The 17,349-nt window shown below is 42.8% G+C and overlaps 1 protein-coding gene across 1 annotated transcript; it reads right to left on the bottom strand.

The window, feature by feature from the left end:
- Positions 1–103: 103 nt before the first annotated feature.
- ube2ql1 (ubiquitin conjugating enzyme E2 QL1) lies at positions 104–16,935 on the bottom strand. The gene is made up of 3 exons (XM_026156968.2): positions 16,686–16,935; positions 14,981–15,944; positions 104–3,559 (listed from the first exon to the last, which is right to left on the bottom strand). Exons 2-3 carry the CDS (start codon positions 15,725–15,727, stop codon positions 3,428–3,430), a joined length of 879 nt encoding a protein of 292 aa, XP_026012753.1. The 5' UTR covers positions 15,728–15,944; positions 16,686–16,935; the 3' UTR covers positions 104–3,427.
- Between the last annotated feature and the right edge of the window lie 414 nt (positions 16,936–17,349).

Genomic DNA, 17,349 nt, shown 5'->3' with positions numbered 1-17,349 from the left:
GATGGAAGTGTGTCTTTAGGATGTTTGAGAGCATAGCAGGGACATTAAGAAAGCTCCCAGATGTGACATTAGCTCAAAAAACAAACCAACAAATCAGCAGAGGTTGAATAAGCTGTAACTTTTATTGCACATTCCTGTTTGGTCTTGCAATGACCTTTCACCTTTTTGAACTTGTAAGACCTCGGTCTGGACTAAACACTCAAGTCAGAAGTGGGACGAAGTGACCCAGGGTAACTCATCACAGGTCAGATTCCCTTAAGAAGTTTGATTTGAAGCATAGGGAGGTCACACTGAGCTCCGATCTGTGACTCGTGGGACTTCAGATGTTTGTGTTGACTGCATTACCCACAAACCAAATCGCTGTTTAGAGAGCAGGATCAATGGGGAAAGGGACAGTAGTGACATCATGGAGGGCACCAGAAAGTATTCAAGGGAGCACCATGTCACTTTCTTGACTCCACTTTGACACACTCCCAAAAATACTCCCTTTATAATCTCGAGGCTTCACTGCCTTCTGTCCTTCTTTGCTGCCTGTACCCTCCACCCCAGCCCCCTCCCCAAATCTCTGATCACACAAATACATAGGCTATCATTCTTAGTAGGTTTTTTTTTTCTTCTCGTTTTCTTGTGACAGTACCTGCAACATGCTTCAAATCTTCATTTTGGCAAACCACAAATAAATTAAAACACAAACATTCATATAACACAATGTGACATTTTTAGGACGCTTAGAAAGAAAAGAAAAATACATACAGTACAGAACCAAAAAGAGAGAGAGAAAAAATATATACCAAGAAAAGAGAAGCATTTGCATTTTTTTGTTTTTTTCCCCATATTTTTCCTCACTTTTCTTGAAAAAAAAAAGAGATACAGTAGCTAGCTACCAATCACATCACATGCAGATATATTACAACATAATCAGTTCACCCAGTTAGTGTCTGCAAACTACCGATCTAAACTATATCACAAAAGTATTCTCTTGAAACCAGCAAACACTCAGCTGTTTGAGATATTTTGTCATAATAATTCAGTTTACAGTTTTCTCTGCTGACAAAGCCGAGAGATCACTATACGACCGACCCTGAAATGACTAGCCAAATTCAAAAGAGGACTAACGCGCTTTCGTACATGATCACATACCAGATGGTGATGGTGATGTTTCTGTTTCTTTATTAATTTTTTTTTTTCATGATGGGAGTGTGACACACATATGTGCTCACACGTGCACTCAAACCCAGACTTGCTGTCGACCGCGACTCGAAGGGAGCGTCGGGACGAGATATGACCTGATCCGAATCGCAGATGGCTCTGCGATTTTTGAAAATCCCATGGTCGAGGACCGCTGAGCTGGGAGCTGGCTCCAGTACCCCTCACCTGCCTGCCTTCACCTTGCCAAACCCCCATCCCTCCAAAAATTAAGGCAGGAGAAGAAAATGACAAAATGTCAGAGCCGAGCGGGAGCTCTGACATCGTCCATCCATGTGCCCTCGCGGTCTCCTCTAATGACGCTCTGCTGAAATGTCAGACCAATTAGCAGCCTTCCCTCTGACATTTAACTGGCGGCAAGCAAAACAAACAGAGCTCACTGGACAGAATGGAGAGATAGCTAGTCTGCGGCTAGCGGGCCCCCTCAGCTGATTGAGACCGACGCTGTTGCAGCCGTACAGTTAACAGTAGATATATACTAAGTCCTTTTAAAAAGGTTGGAGCTCTATGCCTCTTAAGTAATCACGGCCGTCTTCGGACATTTTCAATCCACCTGACATTTCCAAGAAGCAGGCGGCGGTGATCAAAGCTCTCGCGATTGCCTCCCATCCCTCTGTTCTCCTGCCTTCGGTCTCTTGCTTTCAGCAGACATCAATCCGGCGGGCTCTCAATTTAAAGCACCACCCCAGCACGCCATCCTGTCTGTCTTCATTTCTAGGTGTTACCGCCGAAGGCCGCAGGTGTACGCTCCAAGTGTGTGAGCTGTGCAAAACGTCTGGGCGAGGCAAAGCGTATTTTCTGCCGACCTTTTCTCCATCGCGTGCATCCAATAGAGAGACGAGGCTGTGTGCGCGCAGATATTTGGTCACAGCTACACGCGTGTTTTACGCTAATAACAATCGGGAGCTGACGTCGACGGCGGGACAAGAAGGCAGGTAATCTAGCAAAAAGCCAGCACTCCCTTCAAGTCTTAGTGTCATTCACAGTAAATCATATTTTTCTCTGTTAAGTGTTGTCTCCCTTACTCAAACGCGCACACATACACACACGTACTGAGGTCTAGCCTTCAGCTGTACCATCTGGTATCTAAATCGCGAGAATTATAGTCTTCATTCCTCTCCTACACACACACACACACACACACACTAACAAGAACATGAGAGAGAGAGAGGTGACTGAGTGTCATTCTATTTATCATACATACAGTAGTTACTGCATAAAGCAGCATGTGACTCTTTTTCTCCATTAAAAATCAATATCCATCTACGCAACAGTGAGCTCTAAATTTAGCCACAAGAGATGGAGAGAAGGAAACAAAGCGAGCTAAAGAAAGAAACAGATAGAGAGAGCGAGAGAGAAAGAGAGAGCACAGCTCCATGTAAATTACAATCTTCATGTTGCGTTGAACTGTGAGCAACGGCACAGTCAAAAGAAAGGGGAAATGAAGGTGCGAATGAGTGAGTTTAAACGTCAGTGCGCTGCCCTTCTATAAAACATTAACAGCTTCATTTATATGTAAATGACCCGACAGCTACAGAGAGAGAGATGGCGGGACGTAATGCCAGTTCAAGAGAAGAAAGGAATGAGGGATGGAAAAGGGAGGGGAGAATGGGGGCGGGATTGCAAGGACAGGAGAGGGAGATGAGTCTCCTTCATTCAGTAGTCTTTCACATGGGTGGAAAAGTCCACACTGTCCGATTTGTCCCACTGCACATGCATGCGTGTGCATTTCAAAAAAGAAAAAAAATCCACCCACAGTAGAGCACACTCCGATGCACGTGCACACACTCCCAGCGGATGTCCAATGCAGCGACATACACACACACACACACACACACACACACACACACACACACACACACACACACACACACCTACCCACCCACACACTCGCAAGCAAACACTGCCCTCTCAGGTCTTTCCTAAACAGGGGAAAGAATCCCTGGGTGAGAGGGAGGTGAAGCAAAAGTTGTTTTCTAGGTGTAGGTGGAGTGACGGCGATGAATGGATGTCAGCTCTTCTGGAGATGGTGATCAAAATCCAAAATAACAAAAATAATTAAATAACACATAAAACCAGAAAAATAAAATAAAATCTTGAGTGAAACAGCAAAAGGTGAAAATGAGAGATTGTTGAGTTAGCGTGGTGTGTCGTTTTGCGTGTCGGGGCTAGCTGGGTTTGTCCGGCTAGCGCGGGGGTCGGAGGGACGGTGCCGGGGCATTCAGCCGTCAGAGACGGGCGGAGACACCCAGCCGTACTTCTCGTGGGTCTTCACCAGGGATTTGAAGGTAGCCTCGGCTTCCTTGCGGCTGAAAGCTTTCTTAGATTTTCCGGCTTTCCTACATATACGGCCCTGCGACAGATAAAGAAACAAAGGAAAAGGAAAGGGTGGGGGACAAGGTTAGCTCCATGTGTAAAAGATTAGTAAAATACAGAAGCAATTAAACAGCCGACTAATGAGGAGTCTGAACACATGACGTTTGTCGTTTCAGGCATGATGGACACAGACATTAGTGTTGTGTAATTTAATTTCAGTGAGCGACACCATGATAGTGGTGTAGCAAAACTTTAAATTGTCTTGGTATTAGAGCTGGGGGGAAAAAAACTTGATATAGCATAATAACACAGTATTTTGTGTGGCTATTTTGTATACTGAGACACCAAATATCGACATTTTAATAAATAAATGAAAATATGCTGGGAACACTACTAACAAGGGCTCATGTCATGCACCAAATTTAAATAAAATTAACCGAAAAAGCATCCAAACGGGACACACTTAGCTTAAACATTACCTCCTAGTTTAGAGCTAATTGCTCAGTCACACAAGTAAAACAGGAAAGCAACATTATTGAAAAAAAAAAAAACAAACCAAACAAAAACCAAAAATAGCAAACCGGTGGCTACTGGTGATTTTATTGAACATTTTCACATTTTGGTATCAGTTGCAGCTTCAAGTAAATGGTTGCCTAGAGCTTGAGGGTGTTGCACACTTATGACCACTTTTGATCTCAGGCGATTGCAGAGGTCATCTGATTGGAAACAACCATTCTGCAATCAGTTGACTTGGAGTGACTACAATTACCCTCTGAGAGACTGTCAAAGGTTTGCAAATAATTGCTGTCTGATTTTCAAATGCAGACAGATAGCCAACGTGTTGCCATCAGTCTGAATGAGTCTTTGTCAATAAGCACAACCGAGGGGACTTGAGTAGCTGTTACCTCATTGTATTCTGTCTATATTCCTATAGAACAGATGGTTGCTCAGTGCAAATGTAACAAGTCCATGTAGACAGCAACAGATGTGATTTTCAACAATTTATGGAAACATTTGATGTGTCTGTGAAGGTTCTCAGTCATCCAGGTCATCGTAGTCAAAGGAGCTTGCAAAGAAAAGCGTCTGGACTTCTTTAAGTTACTTGAAGACGTTTCACCTCTCATCCGAGAAGCTTCTTCAGTTCTAAGGTCAAATGGTGGAGAGTCCCAGATTTAAACCTAGTGGGAGTATCCCCCCACAGAGGGACAAAAGGACCCCCTGATAATCCTCTAATCGCCTGAGACAAGGCGAAACTCTGGCTGATTGGGACCCACACCCAGTTTCACACCTTGGCTCAGGCGATTAGAGGATCATCAGGGGGTCCTTTTGTCCCTTTGTCGGGGGATACTCCCACTAGGTTTAAATCTGGGACTCTCCACCATTTGACCTTAGAACTGAAGAAGCTTCTCGGATGAGAGGTGAAACGTCTTCAAGCAACTTAAAGAAGTCCAGACGCTTTTCTTTGCAAGCTCCTTAAACATTTGATGTGTTTTACTGACAGTGTTGGTATGCACGTCTGTCGCATTTTATATCAAAAAACTCAAATAACTTATTGGACAAAACAGATATTAAAACAACTACATATTTTGAACCCAAATCACAACATTTTCCTAAATCTAATCAAGCAGTTTTTTATGCCTACATGTTACCAACATGTGAAACCTAATTTAATCAATAAATGAAGGCAAAGTTGTGACTTCACCATTCCTCTAATTAAAGTAACTCAACGGAAGAGGATTTGGGCCTCTGGGAAAAACAAAGAAAAGTGGGCACATCTTTTTTTTTCTTTTCCAGAATTCTGAGATTAAAGTCAGAAAAAAGGGTCAAATTCTGAATTCGGACTTTTTTCTCAGAATTCTGGAAAAGAAGAAAAAAAAGACATGCCAACTTTGTTTTTTTCCCCATGGTCCTAATCCTCTTCCGTGTAACTCTGCCTTTGGCGCTCTTCAAAAGAAAACTACTGTGTATCTCTGTGATGCCAGCAGCAGTATTTCCTGTCACAGAATGAGAACATTAATATACAAGATATATGAGCCATATTTTAGCCATAATTGTGAACAGAAACAGGCTTGCTGCTGTTTTGTTTGATATTTTATATTAAACTAAGCTGCAGCCTCACACTGTATTTAACGTGTTCGTGTTATTTTGTGTCCCGTTTCACACTCAATGCCAAAAAGTAAATATTTATTGGTACCTGCCAAGATGTGCTTCTGATATTATTTTGTCATAAATGTAGACTATTAAAAAGGTGTGTCTTCAAATGTAAAGAAATTATAAATTTGGCAGTGTGGTGATTTTTTTAAATAGCGATATTGATTTACAAGCTGCTGGCAAAGGTTGCACTCATGTATTCACTTTCTGATGGCTAAAGTGCAGCCTCTGCCAAAGACACTACTTTCATGCAGTACATTTGTTTGACTGGCTCTCTGTCTAGAGGAAACACCCAAATTATGAATTCCTTTTCACTAAATTGGATAGATCCAGAGCTATAAAGCTATTGATTAGACGTCAGCCATGATCTAAATCTAGGATCTTTGCCATTAGGTGGCAAATCTATTTTTTTCCCGCAGTATAAAACTTACGGAGACAGAGGCTTTCTTCTTTCAATGTATTTTGATAGCTGCTATTTTTTTAAATAAAATATTTTCATGTTCTTTTTTTATGACAAAAGTTCTACATTACATTTTTAATAAGCATGCGCAAGCCAAGTGTAGTGCCACAAAACCAGCCTTGATGACACTGACGATAAAATTCAGAAGATTGTTGTAACATAATAGACATTTACATATTTTTTTTGACAAAGTTAAAAGAAAAAAATGATTTAAAGCTAAAAGATTTTCAGTTTATGATGACAGAAAATTTAAAAAAGCCGCGATTAGCAGAATGCAACAGTTTAATATGTCAGCAAACTAAACTCAACATCTAATAAATAATACACATAGGAAAAAAAGGACTTTTAGGAATATCAACAAAAATCTATGTGAAAACTGACGTAAACCTTTCAGTTTATTTCCCTCCAGCTGTTTGTGGTATTATCGCAAGTCCAATTCATTGCAGATGAAAAAATCCTTGATTTATGGTATAATTTTTGCCTGTGCACATTCATTTTGATTTTTAAAAAGCAGAATATAATTTTGCAAAACTTCAAAAGGAAGCACATATCAATACTTTGTGGTCTGAATATTCAACGTCAGATCAAAAGGTTCATAATTGTCAGCAATCTTGTCAAACGTTTTATGAAAACAGTTTTTTGAAATCTTTCCAAACCATACACAGAAAGACAGAAACGCAGCCCACACATGCACATGGATGAAGTTGATGGTGAATGCACAGCCGCAGGAGGGATGTTGACAAGACAGATAGTCTGAAAGCAGGTTGACCAACAACAGATCAATGTTTAAAGGCGTGCAAAAAAAAAGCTTTTAAGACGTCAGGTTCAATCAGAAGTAAAAATACACCCTCTGGTACTCGGAGAAATGAGGAGATAAGTGAGGAGCAGAAGCACCTATGGCACTAAATGATGAAAAAGTGTGTATATACGTCAGAAGAGCCATTTAACTGCCTCGTGCACAATGAAAAGCACTGTGATATCTGACTTAAGGATTTTCACCAGGCACCATGCTGCTGAGGCCCTTCCTCCTTCACACGACTAATAATAAATGTGTGTGTGTGTGTGTGTGTGTGTGTGTGTGTGTGTGTGTGTGTGTGTGTGTGTGTGTGTGTGTGTGTAAGGGAGGATATGGAGGAAAGAAGAGTAGGCGTCAACTGAAATGATAAAGCTGCCTTTTCTGTTACTGGCAGTAAGTCTTCCCTGAAGAAAGCTGTGTAGGAGGATGAATGGAAAAAGAAACAACTCACTTAATGCTGAAAAACAAATATATAGGGAGACATTCAATGCCATGACACCACAGCCTGGACAAAGGTGTGACTCATACCAGTGTCACTAGCTTTTTTTTTAATGTAATACAATCACCTGAGAAACACGGGAGAACCACAAATTTGACTGCACAGTGGCTCTATGTACACTGGTCAAACTGTAGGTTAAATTTTGTGGTGATTCACAGGAAAATACTGGGTACTCTACACACTATGACACACTGCACCACTTCCCTTTACCCGTAGCATTGTTCTTGGCAGGGAGGCACCGAGGCTTTCCACTGAAACCAATACTAACACAATTCCCTCACTTGGTGAGCGCCTCTGAATGCTGCAGTGCAGTGCAGAAAAATTATACACCCATAGCCGGAACATTAATCCGTCAGGTATACTACGCTTCTGTGGAGTCAGTTTTCTGCAGTTAAGGACGGTTGTCATTGTTGTAGGAACATGACATCTGAGAGCCTGAACAAAGTGGCCGTTATCTTTTTTTTTCAGTATTCCTTTTTCAGTCTGCTGCTTAATTGAATAGTTTTGGGAATTGGGCTCGTTTGAGTTCTTTCCAACAGTAAAAAAAGAAGATTAATACTTCTCTGCATACAGTTTGTGAAGCAACAGCTAGTGGCTAGCTAGTTTAGCTTAGCACAAACACTGAAACATGCTAACATGCATCTTTAAGACCTCAGAAACTCACCAATTATCTTCCTTTTAATTGGTACAAAACATTAATAGCAGGGGTGTCAAACATAAAGCCCGGAGGCAGAATCAGCCTGGTGAGCACTCCAATCCAGCCCAGTGGACAGCTTAAGAAAATGTGACGTGCATAGATTTTTGAAATTGTATTTTCTTGCCCACCCAACCCCGTTGCCAGTCATACTACACAACATATAAACAATAAAAATATATTATAAATGTGAATATAATAACTACAGGACAGTCTGAGCAATAAATTACCAGAAGTTAGAAGTTAGTACTTGCAATAAACAGTCATTTTTGTTAGGGAATATGTTAGGAGTTGGGCCATACTATGCCAACACTTCATAGTAATTTACCTACACAAACACACACAAACCCTCTATGAGTTGCTTCAGTTAATATGAGTTACATGATTAGTACTTGTGGTGCTTTTTTAACTTGTGTTAGGGGCGATCGTGGCTCAAGAGTTGGGAGTTCGCCTTGTAATCGGAAGGTTGCAGGTTCGAGCCCCGGCTTGGACAGTCTCGGTCGTTGTGTCCTTGGGCAAGACACTTCACCCGTTGCCTACTGGTGGTGGTCAGAGGGCCCGGTGGCGCCAGTGTCCGGCAGCCTCGCCTCTGTCAGTGCGCCCCAGGGTGGCTGTGGCTACAATGTAGCTTGCCATCACCAGTGTGTGAATGTGTGTGTGAATGGGTGGATGACTGGATATGTAAAGCGCTTTGGGGTCCTTAGGGACTAGTAAAGCGCTATATAAAATACAGGCCATTTACCATTTACCATTTGTGTGTTAGCAAAAAACATTGAGAAAGATAAGCATTCATTTTTGGAGCTTGCATTCGACATCGTGTTCCCATGTAGCACCGTCTTACTCAAGGAGCCAAAAGATATCAGGTCGTGCTACTTTTTCTGCCTCATCACCAGCATTTAAATTTAAAGGGGACCTAATGGACCTTTGGAACCTGTGAAAACGGTCATGTCCTTAAACAAGATGCTGAATTTAGGACTACACTTCTAAATTGCAAATCCAACATTAATTCTCAGCTCCCCTGACATCTGGTGAACCGTAACCGTGCGCCATGCATACTTGCTCGGCTATTCTGGGTCAATAAAGAATAGCTAAAAGGAGGTGAGGTGGTAACGCTGAATGATCTGGAGATTAGGGTTAGAGTTTCCATTCATGTAGCAACAGTGGCCTCATTTCACTGCGAGGCTTAGCGACACTCACTCTGCCTCTACGTTTGTCACTCTGTCTCTCCAGCAGACACGTTTAAAAAAACCTCGTCCGATTACTTTCATCAGTCTTGACATCGATCCCAATTAGAAATGTCCATTATGACAAGTCATTTAATCTCATATTGAAACACTTGAAATGAAGTCAGACAGCTGGAACCAAGGAGAATGCGGCTGATCTCATCTGAAGATTGAAGACAATCGTGAGTTTTAAAGCTGATTAGTGCTTTGGTAGAAGAAACTTTACCATCACGGTGAATTTTTTTTCATTCCACTTGTTTTGAAGAACTGAATGCATGACTCACCGGGTGACTCACTCAGATGAGATATTATACGCAATGTTGCCTTGGGATTTGTTTTCTGTTTCTCTTTTACTAAAAAACACACTTTAAAGGACATTCTCTTCTTTTCTCAGACAATGGATCAACACATCCTTTAAAATGTAAAACAAACCGACAGGGTTTCACCTGATCAGCTCTCCCTGAAACCTGCTCAGCTTCCCTCTGCTGCCAGAGGCCTGAACACAGATTACCCAGGCTGACAAGCACAAATAATGTTCCGGTTGGCTTCTGTCAGGGAGGTGAGAGGTGTTATTCTCTTTGAAATCACATGCAGACTCATTATCCATGCGTCCCGCCATATAGTTGCTGTCACCACATCAAAATGGCGGGTTACTTCCTTGGATGGATATGTTAAAGGAAACCGGCTATTGTTAAAGAGGTGAGATTACCATGGAGATCGATGGCAGAGCAGAAGCTATCCCAAAGTGGACTGATTGGCTTGGATGTTATGTGGAAGAATTTGTGAGCAAGTGAGCTGCTTTTGTGTGTCTGTGCGAGACGAAATAAAGAAAGTCTGCAGCCGCCAGCCTGAAATACTCAAAGCGCAAAGAGGAAGTCTGTGAATGGGAGACTGTGAAATGTACACTGGTGCACAAGCCTGTATTAAAGGTTTTTGACTCCAGTATGAAACGGAAATTGAGTATCAATTACCTCTATTGTGCTTGCAGTCATCTGGGAGAAAGTCACAGTGTGACACAGGCAACGATGGACGGAGAGAGGAAGTAAAGAAAAGTCAGCTCGTGAGAGAACCAGTGGGCAATCAAATGGGTGTGTGCCTGTCTGGGTGAGTGCCCCGGGCCTATGCAGCGCCATGTCAGTGTTTATCTATTTCAGCTAAGCACTCGCTCATTGAGAGAGACACACTTGTGTAGAGTGGCTGCCGCGTAATAGAGATCAGTCAATGGGCAGACCAGGGAAGGCCCCAGTGATGTTGGGAAGCAGCTTTGAGGCCTGGGGGGGGGGATTACATAACACAGACATGTGCTAAAAAGTGTTGGGATAAACAAATGGGGATCAGTGCCATCAACATCATCCTCAAAGGGGAGCCCAGTGGGACTGATGGCGAGGTCAGTAAAGGGTAAATGATTGCTAGTTTCACCAGTCTGGGTTCCTCAATCTGCACAGAATCACACACTACGTAATGCAGGCAGCAGTGGAAGAGCGCAAATCACAGAAGACGGGATGTTTTAAAGGGGAATTCCCCTGATTTTACACACAAAGTTACGCTTTGTCATCACGGCGATGATGACGGATTCTGTGAAAACAGCATTTTCAGATTCCAGAGGGCTAAACAAACAACCTGGCGATGTCACCTGTGCTATCTGAGGGTTGTATAAGCTTAACACGGACAGCGGAGTAAAATATCTCTTGCTTGGAGAGTTCTTTTTCATAAATTATACATTTTTGTAAAATCCTGTGGTTCCCACATCTCTAGTAAAATGACATTAACAGTGAAACCGTTGGAATAGTCCTTTAATCAAGGTCTGCAAGTGAAGACTCTTATCATTTATCAATTATGCTTCAGTCCAATTAATTAATTGTCCAACCTTGACTGATTTAGTTAAAATAATGCAGGTTAAAACTAAATTTGGCAGCAAAATAACCAATCCTCTTTTCAAGAGCATGGAAACTGTGTAAAGGTAAATCCTTCATTCAACTGAAAAACCAGGGTGAAAAATAACAAAGAAATTCTCTAAACTTTTAAAAATGTATCCAGTACGTATGACCAGTACTGTGACACCCCTTGTTCCCCTTGTTCCTTTTTATTTTGTTTCCAACGAGCCAGAATTTCTTATAAGTTTTTAAAGAGCTGTTGAGCAATAGTTCTCTAGGATTTCTGAAGTTCGTTTAAAGCTTTTCTTTGAACATCGGCCGCTTTTTCACTTATTTTCAGTCCACTTCTTATATCCGACCATTTTCAGAGGAATGTTTGTTTTTTTGTTTGTTAAGACATCTAACACTGGCCGATATAAATGCACCGTCGTTGTGTCTAGAACCAGTTTTAAATTGTGTCCTTAGGCACTTTGCTGCTATTAAAAACACAGCAATTTGTACCAATTTTTTTTAGTTAATGCTATTAAAAAAAACCAATGGTAGCACAGATTGAGAGGCATAAAATGCTATTTTTGTACCAACAAGGTGATTCCCAAAGATCTATTAGCTGAAAACTTGACAAAGTTTGTATTGTCCTTAAAAAAAACTTGTGAAAACTGCGTAAGTAGAGGACAAAAGAAGAAGTGACGGGCCTAAAAGACTATCTACAGCAGATGAACTGTATCTGAAAGTCATGTCCTTAGAAACTGGAAAAAAAAAATCCAGCAAAGACCTGACACAGGACACGAGGATTCAATTCATCCATCTGCTCTTCACTGAAGCCTGGTCAGAAATGGTCCAAGTGGAAGGTTTAGGCTGTCTTGAGGTTTTTTAAAATGATACACAAAAACAGTTCTGAAAATCAGTGAGAGCAGGTCCTATGTTGGTTCAAATCATCATCAACATGTACAGAGGTCAGGAGAGACAACAATGAGTCTACAGCCATGTGTAATTGTGGAGGCTCTGTTGTGGTTTGGGGGCTGCATTTCAGTCAGTGTGTGTTGGGAATCTTGTCAAAATTGGTGGAATTATGAATGTGGAAAAGTCAAATGAGATTTTGATTTGCGTTGCAATGGCCAGGCTTTCATCTGATTGGCAGTGACTTCAGTTTTCAGCCTGACAATGACCCAAACACACTGCCAGTGCAGTATAAGTATACCTTGATAGACAATGGAACAAAATCAGGTGTTGGAGCATATGTGTTGTTGTCCAGATTACATCCTTTTTCAGGAAAGGTTAAACGTGCCTCCAATCCACGCCTGTAGGTGTAGTTGGTTAACACATTTGCCTTCCACGTAAAAGGCCCCCTTTTTAAATAATGGGAGGAAACACCCAAGAGGTCACAGGTTAGTGTACTACTCGTCCCAGTCCCAAGTCTTGATAAATGGCAGGGTTTCATCGGGAAATGCATTTGCCATAAAAACTGTGCTAAATCAAACATGCAAATCCATCGGCTGTAGGGACCACTTGGGAAATAAAGGAGCAGCTGAAAGGACAAGGCTTATTATACAACAAAAAAATAAGGAGGCCATGAACTGCAGAGGAGCTGACATCTTCACTTTAACCAAGAATGGGAAAACAACGGTTCACTGTCAAAACCACAGCAGTTGTTCTCCCCAGTTCCCAAACACTTACACAGCTTTAAAAGAAGACATGATGCAAAAACTTTTTCAAAACTTACTGCTTGCTTTAAAAAGAGACATATTTAAAAAAAAAACCCCAAAGTTCTCTTTTTATTTTTGTGTGTGCTGCATTTGGTTTTTCTTTACATTTTGCACAGTGACCCAGAGAAAGAGAAAATTTGGTGGAACTGCAGATTTTCTTGCAAATTAAGAGTAAAGGCATGTCTGCTTTGAGAACTTGCAAGAGAATGGATTATAGTACTATCGGTATACTGCCTGAACTCTACTACACAAACAGCAACATATCATTTACAAAATTGGATGTCATTACAAAAACACCTATATTAAGCTCGATTTCCCCCCATCCCAGCTGGTGTGATGGTGTGTGCGTGTGTGTGTCTATGCTTCCTCACGTCTGCAGGTGGAGACACATGTATCTCTGTTGACTCTCAGCTCAGCACCGTGTCATTCGTGTATCCTCTAACACTAAAAATAGGGAGGAAGCTTCTAAACTGGCCTCATCACTGTTGTTACAGGGAACCGGTGGCCAAGGACAAATAAATATATCCTGTGTGTTTAGTTATTTATAGACACGTGTGCGTGTGTTCTGTCTGTCATGAGTAAGAGACCATTACACCTCTCTGAAAACTAGGACGGGGTACATGCGAGTGCCTGTGGAGATGTACAAAAGAGGAGAACACACACACACACACACACACACACACACACACACACACACACACACACACACACACACACACACACACACACAGGAATAATTAATCAATATTGTTTCCATTAGCAAGCCAGATAAGGAAGACACTGCACCATAATTAGGAGACACTGCAGAGCTGCAACCTCCTCTCATCAAGCAGTAAATCAAGATGTACACACACACACACACACACACACACACACACTGCAGGCCTTTTTTTGACCTCACGACCTCTCTTCATGACAGATTCTAAATGACCACAAATGACTCAGGAATGACGTTTTGTTATGTCATCAAAAAGGGGTTAGGGCAGGCCAATGCAGTGACAGTTTACATAAGGTTTAATACATCAGCAATGCCCCACTGCTGATTCCAAAACAGCCCGAGTCAGCGAGAAGGGGGGGTAGAGTGTACAGATGAAAGAGCTGAAACGCATTAAAGAAAAAACCGAATCTTATCTGGGAGGAGAACAGAATATCTACTCAAACTAAACGGTTAGAGCAGGCAGATGCGTTTAGAGAAGCAGCCATTTCCGCTGGAATTGAAGAGCTGCTGCTGCGGTGCACTGAGGATGTAAAAAAAACCCCAGATTTGACAGGATTACATAATCCAGACACTCTAAGTCACTCAGGTCTACTAGGCAGGCAACCTGCCGTCTCTGTTTTGTTCATCCACTTATCTTCCTGCCCACCATCGCGAACGATAGATTAGAAAAGCCTAACAGGACTACAGAGTTGAGTTAGACCGCGTTAGAGCATGCAAAGAGACTTTTCCATCGCATGGGAGCGGGTCTTTGTTGTCAAAGGGTGCTATCACGGAGGTGATAAAAAAAAGGAAAAGGAAAAAGGGAGAGCACGGCGCAACTGCAGACGGAGAGCTGATGCATAAAGGAGAGACTGCGTGAAATGGCCGCAGGAAAATCACATAAAGATGAATAATATTGACAATGAGGGGTTTGCTCACAGCAGAGAGGAGGGGTGTGAGGATCTAAGACATCACAGCCATGCATTGACAGAAAATGACAGAACATGCTATAAATAGGCCGGATGTAGAGAATGAACACTATTTTTAAATAGAATTATATTGTAGTTCGGTGGGATGTAGTTCCACGACGCAATTAAAAGACAAATGTGCTAATTCAGCAATTTTTGTGACAAACATGCCTCGAGAAGCTGAAGCGGAGGCTGTTTTACGTTAGAAAACAAAGAATGGCCAAGAACACAGATTTTAAACTCTCTCTAAGTCTAAAAGCTGCTGTACCTGCGTGTAAAAGTGCCACAATTACGCACGAAACATCAGCATCAGTAATAGTAATAGATCTGCTACAGATGGTTGATGATATTCCAAGCAAGGACCCTCACCCAGCAGCCCCTGCTTCTCCTCACCTGTCCTTTTACGAGGCTGGCAGCAAATTGTCTCATGACGGCCTCCACCGTGTAGGCACTGGACCATCCGCGGGGGGTCAACAGCTCCATGCATATGGCCCCGCCGTCCAGCACGTAGCCGTTCTCCAACCGGGGCGTCAGGACCCGCATGAACGGCGGCGAGAAGGGGAAATTATCGGGAAAGGTGACGTTGAGCAGTATGAACTCTGTGCTGGTCTCCTTCATGTCCTGCCACAGCGCCGAGTCCTTGTCCACCTGATGCAGCTTGACGTTCCAGTCGTACAGGTTGTCCTCCACCAGCTCCACCGTGATGAAGTTGTCTCCTAACCTCCTGATCTCCTGCAGCTCCTTCATCAGCCGTCGCGTCCGGACCTGGGTGCAGTGTTGCCGATGAGGCGGCAGCGGTGGTATCGAGGAGGCACTGGTAGCTTTACTGCCGCCTCCTCCTACGCCTCCTCCTCCTCCTCCACCGCCGCCACCACCTCCTCCCGTCTGCTGCTTTTCCTTCGCATCCTTGACCTGCTTATCCTTGCCGGACGGCTTGTCCTTGCCGTGCTGGTCCAGCTTCCTCGCTTTAATCTCCGGAGTGCTCAGGATGTTGGTCTCGTTGGCGGTCTGACAGTGTTTGCTGGTGTTGTTTTTCTGGTTTCCTTTGCTCCCCTTTAACGAGCCCTGGTGGTGCTTTGGGTCCTCGGTGTCTCGGTCGTGCAGACGGATCAGACCGATCTTTCGCAGTAGGGTGGCCATAATTTTTTTTACACACTCACGTTGCTCCGCCGATCCCCCCGCACAGGGGCGAGATTCACCCTTTCGATTGTGTTCCGGGCTAAAAGAGACGACCTTTATTGATGCCGATTATTAACCTTCTTATACCGCAATCCCCCCTCCTCCGTTCACTGCAGCCTCAGGATGAACACAACCGGGGGGAGCCTGTGCAGTTCTCTCCTCAGTGCTTCATCTTCGACTAAAAGCAAAGAAAAACAGAGAGACAACAAATGAGTCCAGATGGATAATCGAATAAAACAGCTTTCCTCACACAGACCAGAGGAATCCAGTCATGTTTCCCACAAGTGGACGGACATCACGTCTGTGACTGCAGTTGTTCGGTGATAGGACGATGCGTTACGCAGAAGCACAGATGTGATCGTGTGGGATATTTTAAGAGAAAGCTGCATAGTATCCATATTACCATGTCAAAAGCAAGAGGCTGTATAAGGAAAATCAAAAAGCCGCAGAGAGCAGAGGTAGAAAGAAAAAACACGCCATTGCATTTCAAGGTTGCTATAACCTGATGTAATGGACACACTGGATCCCCACAGGACATGATATAGAATAGCGACTGTGGAAGATCAACACACACACACACACACACACACACACACACACACACACACACACACACACACACACACATAAGTAAATATATATATATATATATATATATATATATATATATATATATGTTGACGTAACATTTTCGCTATAGGGACACACAAGCTGGTATAAACACTGTGGAATATGTTACCCCTCAGGCTAATTACCATGTCAACCAGATACAGGTCTCCATAAAGCCGAACCTGGGCACACTTAAAGTCCCGCACTATGCATAATAAAACGAATTTTCCTTTATGTGTGTACTCCTGCCCACAGACAAACCCGACACTGCACACACACACATACACACAAAAATTCAGCCTGTTCTTACCGTGGTCTGCTGAAATTTCCGTTTAATGTCCCGCTCTGTGTGCGTAAAAAAACGGAAGAAACAAAAATACCAAAAAAAAGGAGAGAGGGTTATACCATCCAGCTGATCCGCTGTCTGCGAGAGCTGCAGCGAGGAGGAGAAGGAGAGCCTTTGATGTGTGTGTGTGTATGTGTGTGTGCAGCTGCGGTAGCTTCGGCTTTAATGCAGCCGAGGACGAGCCAGCCCCCGGTAATCCTTCTTCAGCCGGTCTGCTCTGCACCGGCGACGTTACATTTCAAAATAAAAGCCCAGCTTGAAGCAAACCGTGTGTGATCATGTATGAAGGGGTAAAGGCACCGTGTTCCAGCTGACGAGTGCCAGGTGCAACACAAGAAATCCGATGAACAACCTCGATTTCTTATAGTCCAGCTTATCTGCTTTTCATGGGGAATTCAAAAGCAAGGGAATAAGGTGTGTGTGTGTGTGTGTGTGTGTGTGTGTGTGTGTGTGTGTGTGTGTGTGTGTGTGTGTGTGTGTGTGTGTGTGTGTGGCAATCCGTTACAAAAATATAGGGTGGGGTTTGAGGACAGTTTTCAAGTTACTAAATATTCATATTTTTATTATTATATTCCAAATTTAGCCACTGTTATGCAATGCGCCGTATTTGTTATCACAATATTGCTTC

This window comes from Astatotilapia calliptera, chromosome 22, assembly GCF_964374335.1.
Source record: "Astatotilapia calliptera chromosome 22, fAstCal68.1, whole genome shotgun sequence".
In the NCBI taxonomy this organism is placed as follows: domain Eukaryota; kingdom Metazoa; phylum Chordata; class Actinopteri; order Cichliformes; family Cichlidae; genus Astatotilapia; species Astatotilapia calliptera.
This window is presented reverse-complemented; position numbering and strand designations above follow the sequence as displayed.

Bases quoted from the DNA above. Each gene is read 5' to 3' on its own strand.
- ube2ql1 (XM_026156968.2), bottom strand. From the start codon at position 15,727: ATGGCCACCCTACTGCGAAAGATCGGTCTGATCCGTCTGCACGACCGA. The intron at 3,560-14,980 runs GTGAGGAGAAGC...TATCTGTCGCAG, and splicing joins CCAGCCTCGTAAAAGGACAG to GGCCGTATATGTAGGAAAGC.